General features: G+C 40.1%; 1 protein-coding gene across 1 annotated transcript in view; it reads left to right on the forward strand.

Moving 5' to 3' along the window:
* LOC309653697 (uncharacterized protein) overlaps positions 1-19,629 on the forward strand; it is a gene marked incomplete at its 3' end in the record, with an annotated part of 111,830 nt that overhangs the window by 27,396 nt on the left and 64,805 nt on the right. Inside the window, exon 2 of the mRNA XM_082478538.1 lies at positions 10,182-10,229. Coding sequence (XP_082334664.1) covers positions 10,182-10,229 — 48 coding nt within the window. The remainder of the gene's footprint in view (positions 1-10,181; positions 10,230-19,629) is intronic.

Here is a 19,629-nt window from a genome sequence, read left to right on the forward strand (position 1 = left end):
TTATTTCCATTACTCTAGGAGGTGGATCAAAAAAGATCTTGACGCAATTTATGTCAGAGAGTGTTGTACCTATGTTTCCCTCTAAGAGTTTTATAGTATCTGGTCTTACACGTAGGTCTTTAATCCATTTTGAGTTTATTTTTGTGTATGGTGTTAGAGAATGTTCTAATTTCATTCTTTTTCATGTAGCTGTCCAGTTTTCCCAGCACCACTTATAGAAGAGGCTGTCTTTTCTCCATTGTATATTCTTTCCTCCTTTATCAAAAATAAAGTGACCATATGTGTGTGGGTTTATCTCTGGGCTTTCTATCCTGTTCCATTGATCTATATTTCTGTTCTTGTGCCAGTACCATACTGTCTTGATCACTATAGCTTTGTAGTATAGTCTGAAGCGAGAGAGCCTAATTCCTCCAGCTCCGTTTTTCTTTCTCAAGATTGCTGTGGCTATTCAGGGCCTTTTGTGTTTCCATACAAATTGTAAAATTTTTTTGTTCTAATTCTGTGAAAAATGCCTTTGGTAATTTGATAGGTATTGCATTGAATCTGTAGATTGCTTTGGGTAGTAGAGTCCTTTTGACAGTTTTGATTCTTCCAGTCCAAGAACATGGTATATCTCTTCATCTGTTTGTGTCAGCTTTGATTTGTTTAATCAGTATCTTATAGTTTTCTGAGTACAGGTCTTTTGGCTCCTTAGGTAGGTTTATTCCTAGGTATTTTATTCTTTTTGATGCGATGGTAAATGGGATTGTTTCCTTAATTTCTCTTTCTGATCTTTTGAATCACACTTTAAGTAGTAATTAAACCCAACATGTGTAGAACCAACAAGGTACACAGCTCAGTGTAAATGGTGATAGCGTGCACAACTGTGACCACCAAGTTCACATGTGTGGAGTGTTGACCTCTATGTCATGACTGCCACCTGGCCAACAGTGATGGTGCACGTTCATCACAGTTGGGGTAAGAAGCACCCCGACTTCAGAAACAATCAGATTTTACGTCTTCATGGTGTGTTATCTCAGGACTTTTCCTAAGGTTGTTGAAAGGGTACGTTCTAGGTCCAAACAAGTGGATCCTGGTTATTAATCATGTTCCCAGAACTCATTGCCTCCTCGTGTCCACCAAACTTTCTTTCTGTGCTTTGTCTCTAATTACTGTGGACTGCCCGTGTAGCTGGGATACTTAGATTTTAGTGGGAACCCCATATCCAAAGTTGGATGGGCTGGCCCGGCTGCCATGGAGACCGAGCTGAAGCTACATAACTGAGCATAGCCTCCTAGTGTCAGAAAGTGCCACCTCTTCATTCAGACACCCACCAAAGGGACTGCTGAGAGGCAGCCCATTGGCAGCTGATGGCAGTCCTCATGCCAGTGGCTTTAGTGTGTCTGGGTTATGATAATCTTAAAGAGTGCAGAAGATTTGCCTTCGCCTCTTGATGACAAAAGCAAAATGTGCTTTTATATTAAATTTTAGAGAGGTTTTAACATCTCATGTTTATGCCCAAGGACTTAATATGCCACTTACCTCAGACTTTTGGGACCTCTTCTATCTTTCTTGCCTGTTTCATCCACTTCCTCCCCTACGGCTCCTTCTCTTCTTCCCAGTCTTGTCTTTCTCACCATCACTGAGACCCACACAAATGATCAAAACTAAAGTCAGGGACCCTTCAAAGTAAGGGTTGGAAACAGAAGTGGGTGTGGCCGACTCAAGCCACCTACCTTGGAGATAACCCTTCCAGCACTTCGAAGCAGATGGTCATTCCTACATGATGAACCCTTGTACCTCTGCCCTGCCAGCCTGGGCACTTTATTCCATAGGTGTTTACTTTCTAGACAAGCAGCTATGGCGACTGGGGAGAGGTTCCTGGAATTGGGAGAATCCACACAATTTACAAGCGAAGTAAAAACTTGAGAGTGATGTCTGAGCATGCCTGCCTTTATAAGCTGCATTCATCGACCCTGTTTCTTGTCCCTGCTATGAAGCAGAGGCTGGGAAGAGAATGAAGTTTATACCAAAATTTCTTTATTTTTTAGGTTTCCCAGGAACAATGCTGTAGTTGTTTAGTTTATATAGCTACTCTATTGCTCATGCTTCCCTTACTTTGTAATACGAGTCATTTACTAAATTTTAGTTATTACATTTAATGCTCCCTCTAAGGCTACCTAAGATTGGATTTCTTTCGGCACAAGTCATTTATTCAGTCTTGAAATCTTCCAGGGCTTTATGTGATTTTTGTGGAGAATGCACAATGTACCAGAATTTCCTCCTGAAAATATAAATTTTATTACCAAACATGGTTCAGTGAATACATATCCAAAATCATATCTGTGGCAAGAATGAATTCAGAGCTAGCACATCCTCTTGGAGGAGATTACAGTTGGAAGACTACTGCCTGAGGTGTGCTAACAGAAGCTAGTATCTCCGATTCTATGGTGGGTCCCAGCATTCTGCCAGAGACAGTAAGTAGTAAAAGTTGCGTCCTCATTTAGTGCTCTCCCACAGACAGAATTTGTAAGCATATTCCTTATTAAAATTCACAGTAAAGTGTTAAAGAAAGTAATGTTTTCCCATATGGCATCGTCGAGCCCTTGCTGTTCTATACATTTTTCTTTAGATGACTTTATTTACATCTATAAAAAGATAATTAGCATGATTATTTCTTAAATAATTTGTACTTGATTCTGAATACAAGTTTTTGTTCAGATTTTCATATTCTCAGGCCGAATCTCTTGGACATTTACTCTACAGGAAACAAAATAATGAAGCCATTTCTTAAAAGCTCCACCCAGAGAAGATGAAAAATTTGTTCAGCTCCATCTATTTATTTCCTTCTTTTCAGTTCCTCATGATCTAATGATTAAGTTTAAATTTATTTGTATGACTCCCTATTCCATTCATTTATTTACTCAGTCAATATTCATTAAGATCATGAGGGAGCCAGTGGTGAGGGGGAGATACAGACACATTCTGTCTTTAAGGAGGTCATAGGCAGGGGTGGGGTGGGGAGTGGTGGTGATGATCACTAAGGACAAACAACACGAATATGTTTATACTTGGCAACTGTGTAGAGTGCCTCGGAAGAGAAGCACAGGGAGGCACAGAGCATATGCAACAGGGGAGCTGTTGTAGTCAGGGAGTGGGGGTCAGGGAAGGCTTCCTGAAAGAAGTGGCACTTGCAGTGACCTGAAGGGTGCATGGGAGTCGACTTGGGGAGGGGACAAGTTCTGGGTGGGAGGACAGCACTTACAGAGGTTCTCATTCCTGGATAAGCTTGCCAGGTGTGAAGAAGTGAAGTAAAGAATGTGGCCGGGCCCTGCATTCCAGTGGTGGGGGCCAGAGGGCAGGGCTGGGTGTCTGGAGAGGTATATTTGTATGGTTAAATACTGTTTTCCTATAGAATTCATTTCACTGTGAGAGATTTGTAGAATCCAGAGGGAAATTTTTCAGGGGGAGTGGTTAATGAAAAGGCTGTTTATTTACTGAGGACGATCTGTAACATTTGAAGGAACTCCTACTCTAAACAACAAATGTAAACACAGAGCTTTTTTTCCCTTTTCAGTAGACTTTGTTTTAGAGCTGTTTTATGTTCACAGCAAAATTGAGCAGAAAATACAAAGAGTTCCTATGTACCCTCTGACCCTGTACATGCACAGCCTCTCCTGCTATCACCCTCCCTCCCTAGTGGTGCATTTGCTACATGGATGAACCTTCATCGACATGTCGTCATCACCCCAAGTCCATAGTTTACATCAGGGTTCGCTCTCGTACATTGTATGGGTTTGGACAAATGTATAATGTATCCACCATTACAGTATCATACGGAGTGGGTTCAGTGCCCTAAAAGTCCTCTCGTGCTCTGCCTATTCATCCCTCCCTCCCCTCAACCTCTGACAACCACTGATCCATTTACTGTCTCCATAGTTTTGCCTTTTCTAGAATGTCATAGAGTTGGAATCGTACAATATTGTAGCCTTTTCAGATTGGCTTCTTTCACTTAGCAATATGCATTTAAGTTTCCTGAGAAATATTTTGAATGAATGTATAGTTGTGATGATCACTGGCAAAGATTCATTTTAAAAAATATTTTGAGCCATGGAAATGCTTACTCTCAGTTTGTCTCCTGAACCCCTCTTTTAGCTGCTGTTGAATATATGAGAAACTTTGTGAGTATATCGACAATACAAAGGAATAGCCTTATAACAATAAATGAAATCAACTATTTTATTTCTTAATTCCAAAGTAATAGGAAAATATTCTGGATTAAAATGAACTGCTAAATTTTAATCTATGCCTTCATTTTAAAAACCTTACATTTAACATGAAAAGAAAATCATCGATTGAGTCACAGCTAATTGCTTGTGGTTTCATAGGGTTGGTTTGTAAAGTGTAGGTCTATTGCGGGTTTTGTGGAATGGTTTCAACTCAAATGTTCTGTCCTGCTGTTGGGCAGTCACTCAGTGTTGAGTTTCCGCAACTGCACACTGCTTAGTCCTTGTGGCTGTTCCACACCATCACCTGCTTGTGCTAAAAAACAAGTGGGATCTGTTCTGATTCTCTTTTTTCTTTGCAAATGGTTGTATCTAGATAACTAGTTTTCATCTCTCTCTATCCTTCCCTCGAGGGCTGTCTTTGAGTGAAGTGTTTACTTGAAGCTTTTGAAGAATTATTTTTCTTTAAGGAAAAAATCAAAAGGCTAGAAATGGAGGGACTTTGAAAATATCATTGAAATAGTGTCTGGGTGCCGTTGATTGAACTTATATAGACTCTTTGAAAGTTGGATTGACTGGCATTCATGTTTGATCTAGTTAAACCAATAAAATACAGGATATAATCTTTATATAATTACAAAAGTCCCGCTGTCTGATCCTACCTGGAGGTTACAATGATGATTCTAGAGGCAAATGTCTTTCATGCCTAATGTACTTTGTCTCTTTATTTTGCTGGCTTTTAGCCAGAGTGAGACTTTTTTATTTTTGTTGTCAATTGGCTTTACTGGTGAAGGCTATTGTAATCCAACTAAAAACTTCCCCCAGGCGGGATGTTGAAATGTACCGGGATTCTTGTCTTTTTGCATTGCTTTCCTGCTCAAAGAGCATTCCAGGTAAGCAACGTAGGTGGATGGTGCAATGTACGTGCACACCTGGCCCAAACACAGTGGCTGGAGTTACTCAGGGGTTTATAGACATCCTTGATGCCATTAGGCAGGGTTCTTAGAAGTTCTTTGTAGAGGTAAATTGTATTGTATGGCCGATGCTGACTGATAAAGGCAAACGCATAGGGCAGCTGCAAAACCTTGACGTTGGGGGGGGGGATTGTTTTAAGAAAAATAGGAAACCCAAAACCCAAAAAAGAAATAGGGTGGAAATGTATGTGTGTGTGTGTGTGTGTGTGTGTGTGTGTGTGTGTGTAGAAAATTTCTGCATAGAGAAAACTCCATGAATAAATTCAAAAGGCAAATGATGCACTGGAAACATTTTACAACACCTATTACAGACAAATTATTATTAAGTCTAATTGGTACTAATAGCTGCTACAATTGCTAAGAAAAGGGTAAACCATCCAAAATAGAAATGGTAAAATGCATAGACAGTTCACCGTAAAGGAAATACAAATGGCCAATCAAAGGCAATTAAAGCAATTGCCCTCTCATCACATTGGCAAACATTGGAAAATTGCTGCCACCCAGGGAAAAAAACCATGATAATTCCCCCCGTCCCACCTCCTACCCCCCAAGCCTCACTAATAAGATGGAACCGGTTAGCATAGGATGAGTGTTATACACAGGAGCTGGGAGACTGTAAGTCCAGGCTTCCTCCTCCACTCCTCAGAACACAAATAATGGCAAACAAAGTAACATCAATAATCACAGTAGCCTTTCTTTTTTTTTTTTTTTTTTTTTTACATCTAACTCTGTGCCAAATATTTTGCTAAATACTTTGCATGGATTACCTTTTTAATCTTCCCAAGCAAACTGTGACATACTATCTTCAGTAATGAAAAAAGAAATGATTATAATCACAATAATCTTCCATGCCTGCTCGCGCTGTTGCCCCGAATATTTCTTTCTAATGACAGCTTTTCATTTTATGATTAATGGGAAAGTTTGCTTAAAATGAAAATGCTTTGGTTGAGGAAATGCATTGATATTAATTCCCAATAAAATGTAGACAACAGATGGGCTTTGTGGCTTATTGGGGTATACGAGCCAATAGGACAGGGAACGCTGTGTTTCAGCATGGGGGGAGCTGCAGCAGAGTTTGCATTTGCTGGGCGGCTGAAGACAGTCTTTGCTGGATTCTTTTATTGTTGAGGTTGGACCATTTTATCTACAAAGGGAACAAAAGAATTCTAACCAAGGTGTGCCATGACCAGAGCGTTTCACAGATCTAATCCTCTATTTTCTTTTAAACCCAATGACATTTACTAAATAAAATACTTTATTTCCAATAAGTCAAAATCCACTGTAATCTGCTTTCTACCTATTCAGCCAGCTTCCTCTCCTATTGTCTGCTCCAGCCCATTCATCCGATCTGCTATTCCCTGAGCTTACAGCGTTCAGGACTGTCTGGACCAATTCTACTCTCCTTCCAAGATTATAAACCCGGAGATTCCTTCACAGCCCACTGTAAATCTCACCCTGTGTCTCACTCAGCTTTCCTCACTGGGGCACTCACAGTTGAGTTTAACCACTGGCTTCAGGATGTCCATATTTTAGTTGCCGTCTTTGACTCCCAGTTTCTTAAGTAGAAAATGGGTAAATGAAACTTGTGTCGTATATGGGATGATTATGTGGGGCTGAATATGTCCAACACCAGAGCAAGTGCCTGCTATACAGATGTGGCTAGTCATGTAATCATGATAATATTTATCGATAATAATCAGGTCAGTGGCATATTACCCCACTGGTAATATTTTTGTCAGCCACTAATTGGGGGCAGGCAGCAGTTGCCACGCCTACTTTTGCAGGCCCAGTCACCTTTGCGTGGCCTTTGATGGAGGCCACCTCTGTGAGAACCAGGAGCTGGTCCAGTTGCTAGTGTGAAACTTTGAAGCACACAGCAAACAGGAAGGCCGGTCTGCTGGACCACGCTCTAGTTGAGGAGCTAAGGCTTAGATCAAAGAAAACAGATCCTACAGCAGGAGAGGGTGTGTGTGATACATCTTTCAAGAGCAGTGCAGCAAATGCAGCAGAGGCAGACCTCCAGAGGTCCTGCCCATCTGTCCAGGAAAAGGAAGACCTGGAGGGGAAGGAGGTGGAAGCTGGTCCGAGGTCAAGGTTCCCAGAGCAAGGAGCAGGACCCTCTGACCTGACACGAGGAGGCAGAAGGTCGTCAGGATCTGGCCCTGACCTAGTCTCTTAGATTGGCGTCCATTCACTTCAGCCCTGAGTCTCTTTAGAAGGAATCTCACTGGTTCCCATCTCTGGGATGTGAGCACAGAGCACTCAAGTTGGGGCCGGGATGTTCTCTGACAGACGTGGTCCTCGGAAGTCCCAGCAGGACCCAACCCCGCATGGACCAAAGACCCTTCCGGGAAAAGACAATGAGGGCGGATGTTCTCCAAAGTGCCTGAACCCTGCTGTCAGCTTTCCTGTGATAATATACTCCTCAACGTCTGGCCCCTGCTTTTTGTTGCAGTTGTCACCCTGTTTATGACCGACAGCTCAGTCTGCCTAACCCCGCTGTGAACTTTGAGTTTGTCACCAGGCCAAGGGCTCCTTTTCTGAAACACCAATTTGCCCATAATGCCCTCTTTCTTGCACCCTTTTTACTAACACATCATTTCCAGTAATTAAACCATGTCCACTGTTTGTCCAGCTTTGGCCTCTGCCCAATCTAATTATTTCTCTGATGTCAACCCTGCCAAAGATCATACTTAACCTCAGCCCAGGCTGTTCATGTACTGCTCCAGCTTCAGCCCTTGTTTGTCGGACTGATGAACATTGATACGTAGAGAGAGATGAGGGCCCCCTGAGGATGTGCGGACCTTAAGAAGGGGATGAGTAGGTTGATACCAGATTATCTAAATTGCAGGTATGTTCAGCAATTTTGGGGAGTTAAGACTGTAAAGGAGAAAGGGCCGTATGGTGCAGAGATTTAATAGCTAAAGCCTTACTGTGGGACTGAGATCTATAGCCGAGTGATGTTTAGATAGGAGAGGAAAATTTCTAATCCTAAACAGTTGAGATCTACCCAGTGGTTTTGGGAATCCTGCATTATTAAGAGACATGATTGTGAATGGAAGAGCAAATATCCGTACAATGGAAGGTGACAACGAACAAGAATGACGTATTGACATACGTGACAATATGGGTGAAGCAAAAATACCATATCACCTAACATAATGTAAAACATTATGAAATGAAAGAAGCCAGACACAGAAGACTACGTATTGTATGATTCCGTTTATGAGAAGTGTCCAGAGTAGGTAAATGTATAGAGAAAGAAAGTACGTTCGTGGTGGCCAGGACCTGGGTGGAAGGACTGCTGTTGGGTACTGCTTTCTGTCAGGGCTGATGAGAAAGTTCAGAAATTAGTGGTGATGGTCACACAGCCTTTCTTCTGAAAACCACTGAGTTATATGATTAACTTTTGTGTTTGTGAATTATGTATCAATAAACGTGTAATAAGAGTATTTTTCAAAAGATACATTATTGGTTCAATGTTCTTTTAACTGCAAGCAAAGGTGATGCTGTTCTATTCATACCGATGTTCTTAAAATTATAAGTGTAGGCATTCATACATAGGAAATGGACTACTTCATCTCATACCCAACCTTGAACTTCAAAGAACAAGAGGCCACAGCATCTTAATTTTTGGGTGACTGTTTCTGTTATCTGTTACAACCACCCCAGCGTAGAACAATCTGATGTAAATATCACAGTCCAACCATCACCAAAATTTTAGTCATGTGGAAAGACAAGTTTCAAGCAGAAATTCAAATACTAGGGATAATAAATCATAGTCCTACAAAACTATATTCAAAAAGATACACACACCCCTATCTTCATTGCAGCACTATTTACAATAGCCAAGACATGGGAGCAACCTAAGTGTTCATCGACAGATGAATGGATAAGGAAGATGTGGTACATATATACAATGGAATACTACTCAGCCATAAAAAAGAAGGAAACAATGCCATTTGCAGCAACATGGATGGACCTAGAGATTATGATACTAAGTGAAGTTAGTCAAAGGCAAATATCACAGGATATCACTTATATGTAGAGTCTAAAATGTGACACAAATGAACTTACCTACAACACAGAAATAGACTCACAGGCATAGAGAACACACTTGTCGTTGCCAAGCGGGAGGGGGGTTGGGGACGGGAAGGATTGGCAGTTTGGGGTTAAGAGATGCAAACTATTGTATATAGAGAATGGATGAACAACAAGGTCCTACTGTAGAGCACAGGGAACTCTATTCAATATCTTGTGATAAACCATAATGGAAAAGAATATGAAAAAGAATGTATATATTTATATAACTGAATCACTTTGCTGGACAGCAGAAATTAACACAACATTGTAAATCAACTATACTTCAATAAAATAAATTTTAATGAACAAATAAATCCTAGTCCTAGTATTTGGTACGTGTTGAGTAACTGTCAAGCTGTGTGAAGTGGATTGTGTCTCACTTAGTTATCCCACTGACCTCATGCAGGAGATATTGTCCTTATGCTTTACAGACAGATACACTGAGGGACAGACATAGTAAGTCCCTTGTCCAGAGTCACACATCCCAGTGAAAGGGAAAGAGGAGGTTTTTCCCATGGGATTTGACTTCCAGGCTCAAACAATTATTACTGAATTGGTTAAAATTGAAAGCCTCCAGGATGCCAACTTGTAAATTTACCACAGCTGCTTACTATGGAAGAACCGTCTAGCATTCATTTTCCTGTTGGTCTGTATTCCGTTGCTCAGCACACCCGAGAGGTGGCTCAGACACTTTTCCTTTTGAAACACGTTGAAATCTTCGTTATTTTATATGTATTTGTTTCATAAAGTCAAGGGCAAAAAATGATTTCCCATTTTAGGAAGAGAGACATATATCAGGGTGGCAAAATTAGTCTTTCATTAATGCAAGTATTTTAAAATTATATTAATACACACAGGTGTATGTAGATTCCAAATAGAAAATTATTTAATGAGTCAATATTTCTTTTTCTTTTTGCAGAACAACGGTTCCCTGGTTTGGTGCCAGAATCACAAGCAATGTTCTAAGGTATGTTCCCTACAACTGTATCAGTATTTTAAAAAACATTTCATTTTGTAACAACTGTAGAGTCACAGGACGTTGCCAAGCTAGTACAGAGAAATCACATGTACTCTTCATTCATTTCCCACCAGTGGTTACCCTTTACGTATATGTAGAACAATATCACAAGCAGAAAATTGCCTTGGTACAAGGTATGTATATAGTTCTATGAGATTTTATCACATGTATGGATTTAGTTAGTGTAGCCACCACTGCAATCAAGATACATGTGTCAACATTTCTGTATACTACCTTATTTCTCTCTTTATTCTCTAATTATTTCAATCAAAAGTATTTTTAAGGAGAAAACATCTTCTGATTGCACGAGAAGATTTAATGCATTCTACTTACACCTAAGTTGTTTTGTATGCGTTTATTGTGTTTATGTGTGGGAATTGCTCGTTCACTAATCTGATTCTTTAACTAAGCAGTCTCTTTTCTATCTTTGAGTATTTCTTGTTGCACACACATGCTCCAAAGCTATCATTATACTCATTCATATGTTTCATAGCATAGATTTCTTACCTCAGTCTCCAAACATCACCATCTTTAAATATATTTATATGTGTATATAGAGAGTATATATGTATATATATGCTTTAGCTCCAGTCTCAAAGTTGGTTTTATATTCAGATTATATAAGTGAATAAAGTTTAAACTTGCTATAAATACTGCAGTACTTTGGGATTGTAATAGTGTTTGATGAGATTTCTTTCATGGTTACGAGTATTAGACCGAAAATTGAAGCATTCCTTTATTTTACAACCAAAATTTCGCCTGAGCAATACACAATAATATGAAACAGCATATTTATGAAGAACATTATTAGTTTCAAAGGTCTTTCAAACAAATTATCTCAAAGTAAATGATTGTAGAATAATGTTCCTAAACCTAAAACTTCACTATAATGATACATTCTGACATTCATGCATGCGTTGTGTCATTTAATCCGCATGAACGTTATTAAAAACAGAACAGAATTATTCTGTGAATGTGAAATAATTTGGTGAAAATAAACTTTGCTTAGTTCTGACTCTCTAGATCCTGGGCAGAAATGAAATGTCTGGTTTATGATCCTTTTACTCTTTTTATATAATATCATACATATTTGCTCTGATAAGGTATTTTCTGGTTATCTATTATATTAATTGTTCTTCAGTTGGTGTTCTGGGTAATTTTTTTATGTCATCACTGCAGGAGAGGATATATATATATGTGTGTGTGTGTGTGTGTGTGTATATATATATATATATATATATATATGAATGTATGGCTATGAGACTGACTAGATTTCATAAGTAGTGTTTTTGTCCAGTTTTGTTAGTTGGGTATTACATGAATGATAACTTGTTGTATCAGTATTATTTCTCATAAGCACCTCTTTGCTCCTTATGCCATCAAGAAATTAATTTTTTTTTACACACTTGAAATTTGAATGGGACACGTTCATTTAAACTGCTTTTAAAATATCCTAATTAAAGAACATTGAAGCCCTAGGGAATACAGATTGTTAAACCATATTTTGTAATTGAATGATCAAGGCTGACACGAGAGACTGAACTTGACAAGAAAAGAACTCAATTCCTTTTGCCTGAAAGCAAAAATGAATCAATAAGTCATAGATAACTTCAACAGAAACTTTGGAATATAGTACAAAGCCAACATAAATTTAAGGGTTGTCTTTAGTCTGAATCCTTGGGGATGAATCTTACATGTTAATCAAAGTTCATCTCTTTTGGATATTATCACCATGGGATACATTTGCAGATAATTACAGTTTGCACTTCTTCTGAGATTCATGAAGCATTGTGTAGGCTTTTCCTTTGCTTTTTAGGTTAATGAGGTGAAGGGTGAGCGGTGGTAACTCCATTTTACACATGGGGAAATTCAGGCACATACATATTGGATAATGTCCTGGAATCACTCAGCAAATCAGTAGAGGTGAACTAAAGTTTGGAATGCCGTCTCCTGGTCTGTGTTGTATAGAGACCAACAACTTGAAAAACCGTTTTGAGCAAATATTGGGACAGAAGAGTAAAAACACCTCACCAAATCAAGAAGTAATGCTGATGATATAATTTTTCTGAATATCTGTTAAAAGATAAAGTTTACGTAATATTTTATAGAAAGTACACACTTTCTGATTAGTTCTGGTTGTGTTTGCAAAGCCCATCACCTTCAGGATCCCTCCAGAAGGTGAGTTCTTCTTCCCATCTAACTGCCTGCCTTGTCCAATCTGCCATCATCTCTTGCCTGGACCAATCCAGGAGCATCCTCTTGGGTCTCCCAGCTTCTACTCTACCCACGTGGCTGCTGGAAAGACCCTTTAAACATACAAGCTGAATCTTGCTGCTGTCTGCCTCACACCTTTTCATATCTTCCTACCTCACTCAGTCTAAAACATCGGCCCTGTCTTGTCTGCCTGTGCTCTCTCTCCAACTTTCTCCTCTGCTTTACCCCCATCAAGCCTGCTTTTCCCTCCACCAGAAGGCTCCTTCCGCAGTCACCCAGCTCACCGTACCCCATTCATGTCTCAGCACAAATGCCACCTTCTCAGCCTTGCCCTCCCAGGTCACCTCCCACCCATTTACACACTTCCTCGGCCGTATTGTACCCACACGACATTATATAGTTGTTCCTTTATCTCTGAGAGTCTGTCTCCTTCACCAGAAAGTAAGCTCCGAGGGGCATCGACTGAGTTCTCTTTGTTCATTGTGGTATTTTCAAGCCTAGAATGGTGTTTGGCACAGCGTAGTTGCTCACCAAATATTTGTGAATGAATCCATGAATGAAGTCCATAGGGAACATTTCCTTCCTCCCCCAAAGTACATCATTACTGTATTACCTTCAGGAGAAAGGTTATAATCCATTTTGTGTCCATGTAACTTATCATGATTATTTATTATTAATTAGGAAAATCTTCCTCCTATAATGAAGCCAGTACTGTGAAGTCAGGGGTCTTTAGCATCATTTAGCTCCTAGATGATGCAGAGCAGTGACTTACTGTCCTGCACGGTTTGAGGCCAGTGGTTCTCAAGCTGGAGCGATTCTGCTCCCAAGGGGACATTTGGCAATGGCGGGAGACATTTTTGGTTGTCACTACTGGCATCTAGTGGGTGGAGGTCAGGAATGCTGACAAACTACAATGCACAAGACGCCCTCACAGTGAAGAAGCTCCAAGCTCAGTAGCGCCGAGGGAGGTTGAAAAACCCTGGTCTGTGCATTTTGTGGGTTATAAAGGAATTGAAGAACCACTCCTATTCTCAGCAGTTTTACTTTCTTATATGAAGGAGAATAAACATATAATTTACCGAGCATGTGGTATGCGCCAAGCACCTTTTCAGGGGCTCATTATATGTTAGGAATTCTAATGCTCATCATATACCATTTCTTTTTTTAAATAAATTTATTTATTTATTTATTTATTTTTTGGCTGCGTTGGGTCTTCGTTGCTGCGCGAGGGCTTTCTCTAGTTGCGGTGAGCGGGGGCTACTCTTCGTTGCGGTCCGCGGGCTTCTCATTGAGGTGGCTTCTCTTGTTGCGGAGCACAGGCTCTAGGCACGCGGGCTTCAGTAGTTGTGGCACGCGGGCTCAGTAGCTGTGGCTCGTGGGCTCTAGAACGCAGGCTCAGTAGTTGTGGCACACGGGCTTAGTTGTTCCATGGCATGTGGGATCTTCTGGGACCAGGGCTCAAACCCATGTCCCCTGCATGGGCAGGCGAATTCTTAACCACTGCACCACCAGGGAAGTCCACATCATATACAATTTCTGTAAAAGGCCAGATAGTAAATATTTCCATCTTTGTAGCCCATAAAGTCTCTGTGGCAACTACTCATGTGGCCACTGCAGCATGAAATCAGTGATAGATAGTACCTAAACAAAGGACAGTGGCTGTGTTCCAATAAAGCTTTATGTTTGGACACTGGAATTTGAATTTCATGTAATGTTCATGTCATGAAATTTTATTATCTTTCCCAACCATTAAAAAATGTAAGAACCATTCTTTGCCCGCTGGCTGTACACAAACAAGTGCCAGGTTGGATTTGCCCATTTGCCAGAGTTTGCCATTGCATTCACATATGTAAAAGCAGTCAAAAACAAAACAGTAAAGTTGCATTTGTCTCTCAATACAAAGACATATCTTGATGTATTCAAACTAAAAAATGGGCAGTTTCTAGCCTCCTGTGTGGAACGTTGTTGGTCAGCTTGCGGGGCTTTGTTGAATGAACGAAGGAATGGTAAACAACAGTAAGAAGACATCAAATCACAATTAACTTTTGAAAATTCAGTGTTAAAACGCGATTATTAGAGCCAGTAAAAATTGTGGAGCACTTCAAGATGGGCAGAAAGATGGCTGGATGTCCCCTCTCTTGCACCCTTGCAGGTTATCTGCATTGTTCATCGTCTTTGAGCTATTTTCTTACTCTGTAAATGTAGAAAGCTGATAATAATGCAGATGAATCTTGTCCATGGAAATGCAAATGGTTGTGTGCAGTGTATTGCAATTGATGCTTCCCCCATCAATAGACCATTTTGCATCTAGCTGTAAATCCATTCTAGCGTTTGTTTTTGTGTGTGAATATATTTATATTTGTATTTCTTGGATTTCTCCTTTGAACCACATGTAACATATTACTGGTTCTTGCAGCATTTCACGAGTTAAATCTTTGACACTTGTTCATTTGATATTTGCATGCGAGTCATGCATTTACTTTATAAAATAAGCATCCTTTGCCCTTATGCTGCTCAGTTACCTTTCTAAACATTGTATCTAAGAATGGCATTCTTGTTGACACCCACCCCTGTCTGGGGAGCAGGCGTTCTCGTCCTTCTCCTTTTGGGTGTTATAACTCACTCACTTGACTTTTGTTTCCCATTTGGTTGTGAGGATTTGAGTTGAAAAGCAGTAATTTAGGGCTCAATCTTGGTGCGGTGGCATGTTGCTTTGATCTCGGTGGGAGTTTGGTTCTTATAAGGGCTATAACTCCAGATTCTTAGTGATTTTCCAGGTTTATTCAGAGCCAAATTTAGAGGTGAGGAAGATTGGTTTTGCTTGTACGAACATCTGGACAGTTTCATTTGACATCTGTGAAATTTATTGGATAAAGGTCAAACCCCAGAAACATGACTGAATGTGACTGTTGAAGGTTTTTGCGTTGTGTTAGATGCTTTCTATGATTTATGTGGTAATGACTGTAAATCCATAGAGCCCCAGGAAAATACATCTTAAGGAGGAAAACGAAAACTCAGGCACCCATGGAAACGCACTATGTCCAAACACCCAAAGAACCAAAGTTGAACAGTTTATTTTTTGTAATATTCTAGTATACAACAGTTTGAAATTTCAGTTGTTTTATATCCTTTAAAACATTTAAAGCCTATTGTACTACTTACTGATATTCATACAGTTTTCCCTGATTTTGTGTAATCAACTTCAAGGACAAAGTTGATGTATACTGAGCACCTCTTGTCCAACATATTGATATCTTTTGGGAGGTACCAATTATTTCACAGGCAAAGCCACCATTGACATTGATTGTCAAGAGAAGTTGTAGGTTTGTGCCACTGGAGGAGTAGAAAACTTCTCCAATGTTATAATTAATTCCCTTTATTTTGGATACCAATGTTATTATTTCCATAAGTAATGATCATGATATTATTTCTAAGTAAATGGGATGTGATAATCTAGGAAGAGAAGAGAAATATTCTATTTCCTTAAACCAGTGGAATTAAAATGTGTATGGAATGCCTATGAAAAATTGTGAGGTGTGTGAAAGTTTGGCTAGTGTTCTTTTGAAATACCAGTCTGTACATGCAATATTGTACTAGCATGATGAGTAAAAATTGTCAAATGCACATTTGTTAGACTATCCTATAACATCATGCCAGTAAATGGCATAATTTTAAGTACCCCAAAGACCATTATGTGCTTTTGTGCTTACCAAGAGATGAAGTCTCTCCTCCGGGAGACCTGAGCTCTTGGATTTCCTGGTCTCCATGCAGCTGAAAAATCACATCGTCAGCAACCTTGAGTTAGGGGTCCATGTGTAGCTACATTCTCAAGTACTCCATCCAGTGTCACTGTAGGGGAACATTCAAGTCGGTATCGTCTCTGAGGTGAAGGCAGAAATGGAGAAAAAAGAAAGAACAAAGTGAGAGAATGTGGAACAACAGATAAAAACAAAAAGAACTTACAAATGGGGGAGCTAAATGAACACCTAGTTTCAAAACTTCATTTCTGAAGTGGTAAGTGCTGAGGTTTGTGAGAATCAGCGAAGGCTCCCAGCAGGGTCCCTGCTAGGGCTCAGGCAGGTGGATCGGTGAGTTGATGATTTTAACAATGAGAGATTTGCCATCTGTCACCGCCTCCTGGAATGCAAGCTCACAGCTCTAATTGGAGCCTTCAGCACGGAAGGCAGCCTGAACTGGTGTCACTGATTTGCTTTCCCTCACACTGTCATTCTTATGGTAAGTGTTTTCTGCCCTCACGCTGGGAACTTTTATCAAACATATTAGTGTGCTTTGGGGCGATCATTAGCCATCAGTAGCTGGAACATTCCAGGGTTTTTTTAGCCTGGAAACTAGCCTGTGTGCTGCAATAACTTGCAAAACTTGGCCAGGCTCATAGCACAATCAATATTTAAGGAAAAGAACAGGTTCTTATTTGGATTTAAATCCAACATGTGACATGTTAATAGCCCAACGTGTTTCTGATTTTCCATATCGGTTTTTACGGATGTGAAAGACTTCCACCTGCTGTAAACTTCAAAGACATGTGGAGGGGAAAAAGCACCTCTGTGTAAGTCTTTATCCTCACCCCTTCCTCAGCTCTTCCTATTAATTTCTCCTTCCATCTGATGAAAGAAGATGCAAACGAAATCTCTTATTTGGTTCATGACTGAGGAAGGGTTCCTGAAAGCTGGCTTTAGAAAGGGAATGCATTTTGAACATATGAAACACGTCTACGTCAGGATGCGTCACATGGTGATTATGGTCTGACAGACGTTTTGAAGTTGTAATGTATTCATCAGAAGGCACACAGAGGAGCCTGGATGAGCTCCGATTGCTTGAAGATGTTGGGTTTGAGCTGGCAACTGGCAAAGAGCACCAGTGTCGATTGAGGGATGGGAATGGTTATGTTTTACAAAGAAGACAGACCTGGACTTCAATAAGCCGGGGAGGGCAGAATTTGTGGGCACTGAATACGTCATTGTGCTGAGTTGCCCTGCCTTCTCCAAGGAGAAGTAGTCTCCACTGAGGTGAAAACTCTCTCTTGAATTTAGTGGGGGGTCAGCATTTGCTTTTCTATGTTCATGATTGTGACCCCATCCTGTAGGTAATCCTTGACATGAGGGTCAAGTTGTTCTACCTAATATACACAGGAATTCCTCTTAGAAGCCTAATATGTGTTGGTACACGGTCTGTCTTGGAAAGATTATTGCTCTATGTTTGTAAAAGAGCAGTTGTTATAGGGAAATAAACCTAGGTATTAATTTCAACTCTGTTTTTACTAGCTGACACTCTCTTTACTAGGAGATGCTCTTGTGTCTAATTTGCCTAAAGAAGGAATATAGGCTAATTATTTGAAAAATTAATTTTTCTTAAGATTTCTCACTTATTATCTATTTGATGTGGAAGAACTTCCTTCATCCTATAAATAATCACATTCAATTACCTTAGTATATTTGTTTTCTAATATTTGGGGTCATAGGACTTTCTGTAAGATTCATTGCTCAAAGCATGATGTTCTTTGGGTGATGTTGTTACTGAACCAAACTTGGGTCTGATCGCCCGTGCAGTAAACCCACTCTACTGACCCTGGGTTGTGGTGAAGGAAAGTGTAGTGTTGATGGCAAGGCCAAGAAAGGAGTATGGGCAGCTCGTGCTCAAAAGACCCAAACTCCCTAATGGCTTTCAGGGAAAGGTTTTTAATGACTTGGTGAGGAGAAGGGTTGCAGGTGCATGATCAGCTTGTGGACATAATTTTGATTGATTGGTGGTGAGGTAACCTGGTGGTATTTTGGGAGTCAACGTCATCAACCTTCTGGTTCCAGCTGGTCTGGGGTCAACGTGCTTGTGGTCAACATGCTTCTGGTCAACATGAAGTTAACTTCTTCCACCTGGTGGGGGTTTCAGTATCTCCAAAACAGCCCAAGGACATGGCTCAGAATATTATCTATAGCCCTTGAGAAGGAAACAAACGTCCTTGATTTTGTTTAATGGCTAAACTATTATTATTTTGTCTTGCTTGACTGTTTTCCTTTGTTTCTGCATTTTTCACTTCTCAGATGAAATTTGTTCTTTGGAACTCAGGGAAAGCCTAGGAGGCTAAAGTTTTTCTACAAACAAGAGGAATGCAGAGGACATGGGGGGATGGTCTGTCCTGGGAAGGTCCCATAAGGTGCTGCTTGGTTATAATATGAAGTGTGTGTGTGTGTGTGTGTGTGTGTGTGTGTGTGTGTGTGTGTGTGTATGTTTAATGGCTAAGCTGGGCATTTGTTCTAAACTCTTTTTCAGCCTAAAATTACTGTAGCTGTGCATGGGATCTACCAGTGAGTTTGTACCTTTTGTTTTCTTCTGGCTTGGAAGAGAAAATTTTTCCTAAGGAGGATCTTTATCAAGTACTCCCTTCATCTTCTTTGATGCGTGTCTAGGCAGAGTTAGGATGACGTTTTTATTCAAACAGTCATCCTCATTAGGATCTGTAATTTTTGCTGTGGATGTCAGAGCTAACAGCAGTTCTGCTGGCTGTGAAATGACAGTGACGTATCAACAAGCCGCTGCTCTCCTGGTACTTGCCAAGAGCTAGAATATCAAACCTTTTGTATCCTTGCAGTACCAAAAGGCACCAGAGAGAAACAGTATTTATACATGCCTGATAGATATATAGTTTCCAGATGCTGTACAATCCATGCCTCCATTACAGGACTAACTATGTTCTTTCACAATCTCAAAATTGTCCTTTAACAAATGACATTTACTGAATCCCATGTTGCTGCAATGCAGCACGTGTAATATTCTCAGAAACTATCTCACAAGCCCAGTCACCGAGGCCACTCTGAGGAACTTGCCAAGGACATCGGTCTGTTATTCCATGCCATCTTTAGGAGAAAACTTGGGAAAGCGTTCATTGTGTTCACTTTATCAGTACTAATTATGCGTCCCTTAGAAACTGTGGACACTGTGTTTTCCCCTTAGAACTGACTGTTAGAAAGCTGAATGATAAACAAAATCACCTACTTTAACAAGGTTACTGAAATTTATCCCGTGTATATGGGAAGTAGCTTTATCCCTGACTCCAGTTTTTATTTTCCTTTATCTTGTTTTTATCACACACACGTAAGATTTGTTTTCTAGCTGTATCCTA

This window comes from Balaenoptera physalus (genome assembly GCF_965194825.1).
Source record: "Balaenoptera physalus genome assembly, contig: HAP1_SCAFFOLD_929, whole genome shotgun sequence".
In the NCBI taxonomy this organism is placed as follows: Eukaryota; Metazoa; Chordata; class Mammalia; order Artiodactyla; family Balaenopteridae; genus Balaenoptera; species Balaenoptera physalus.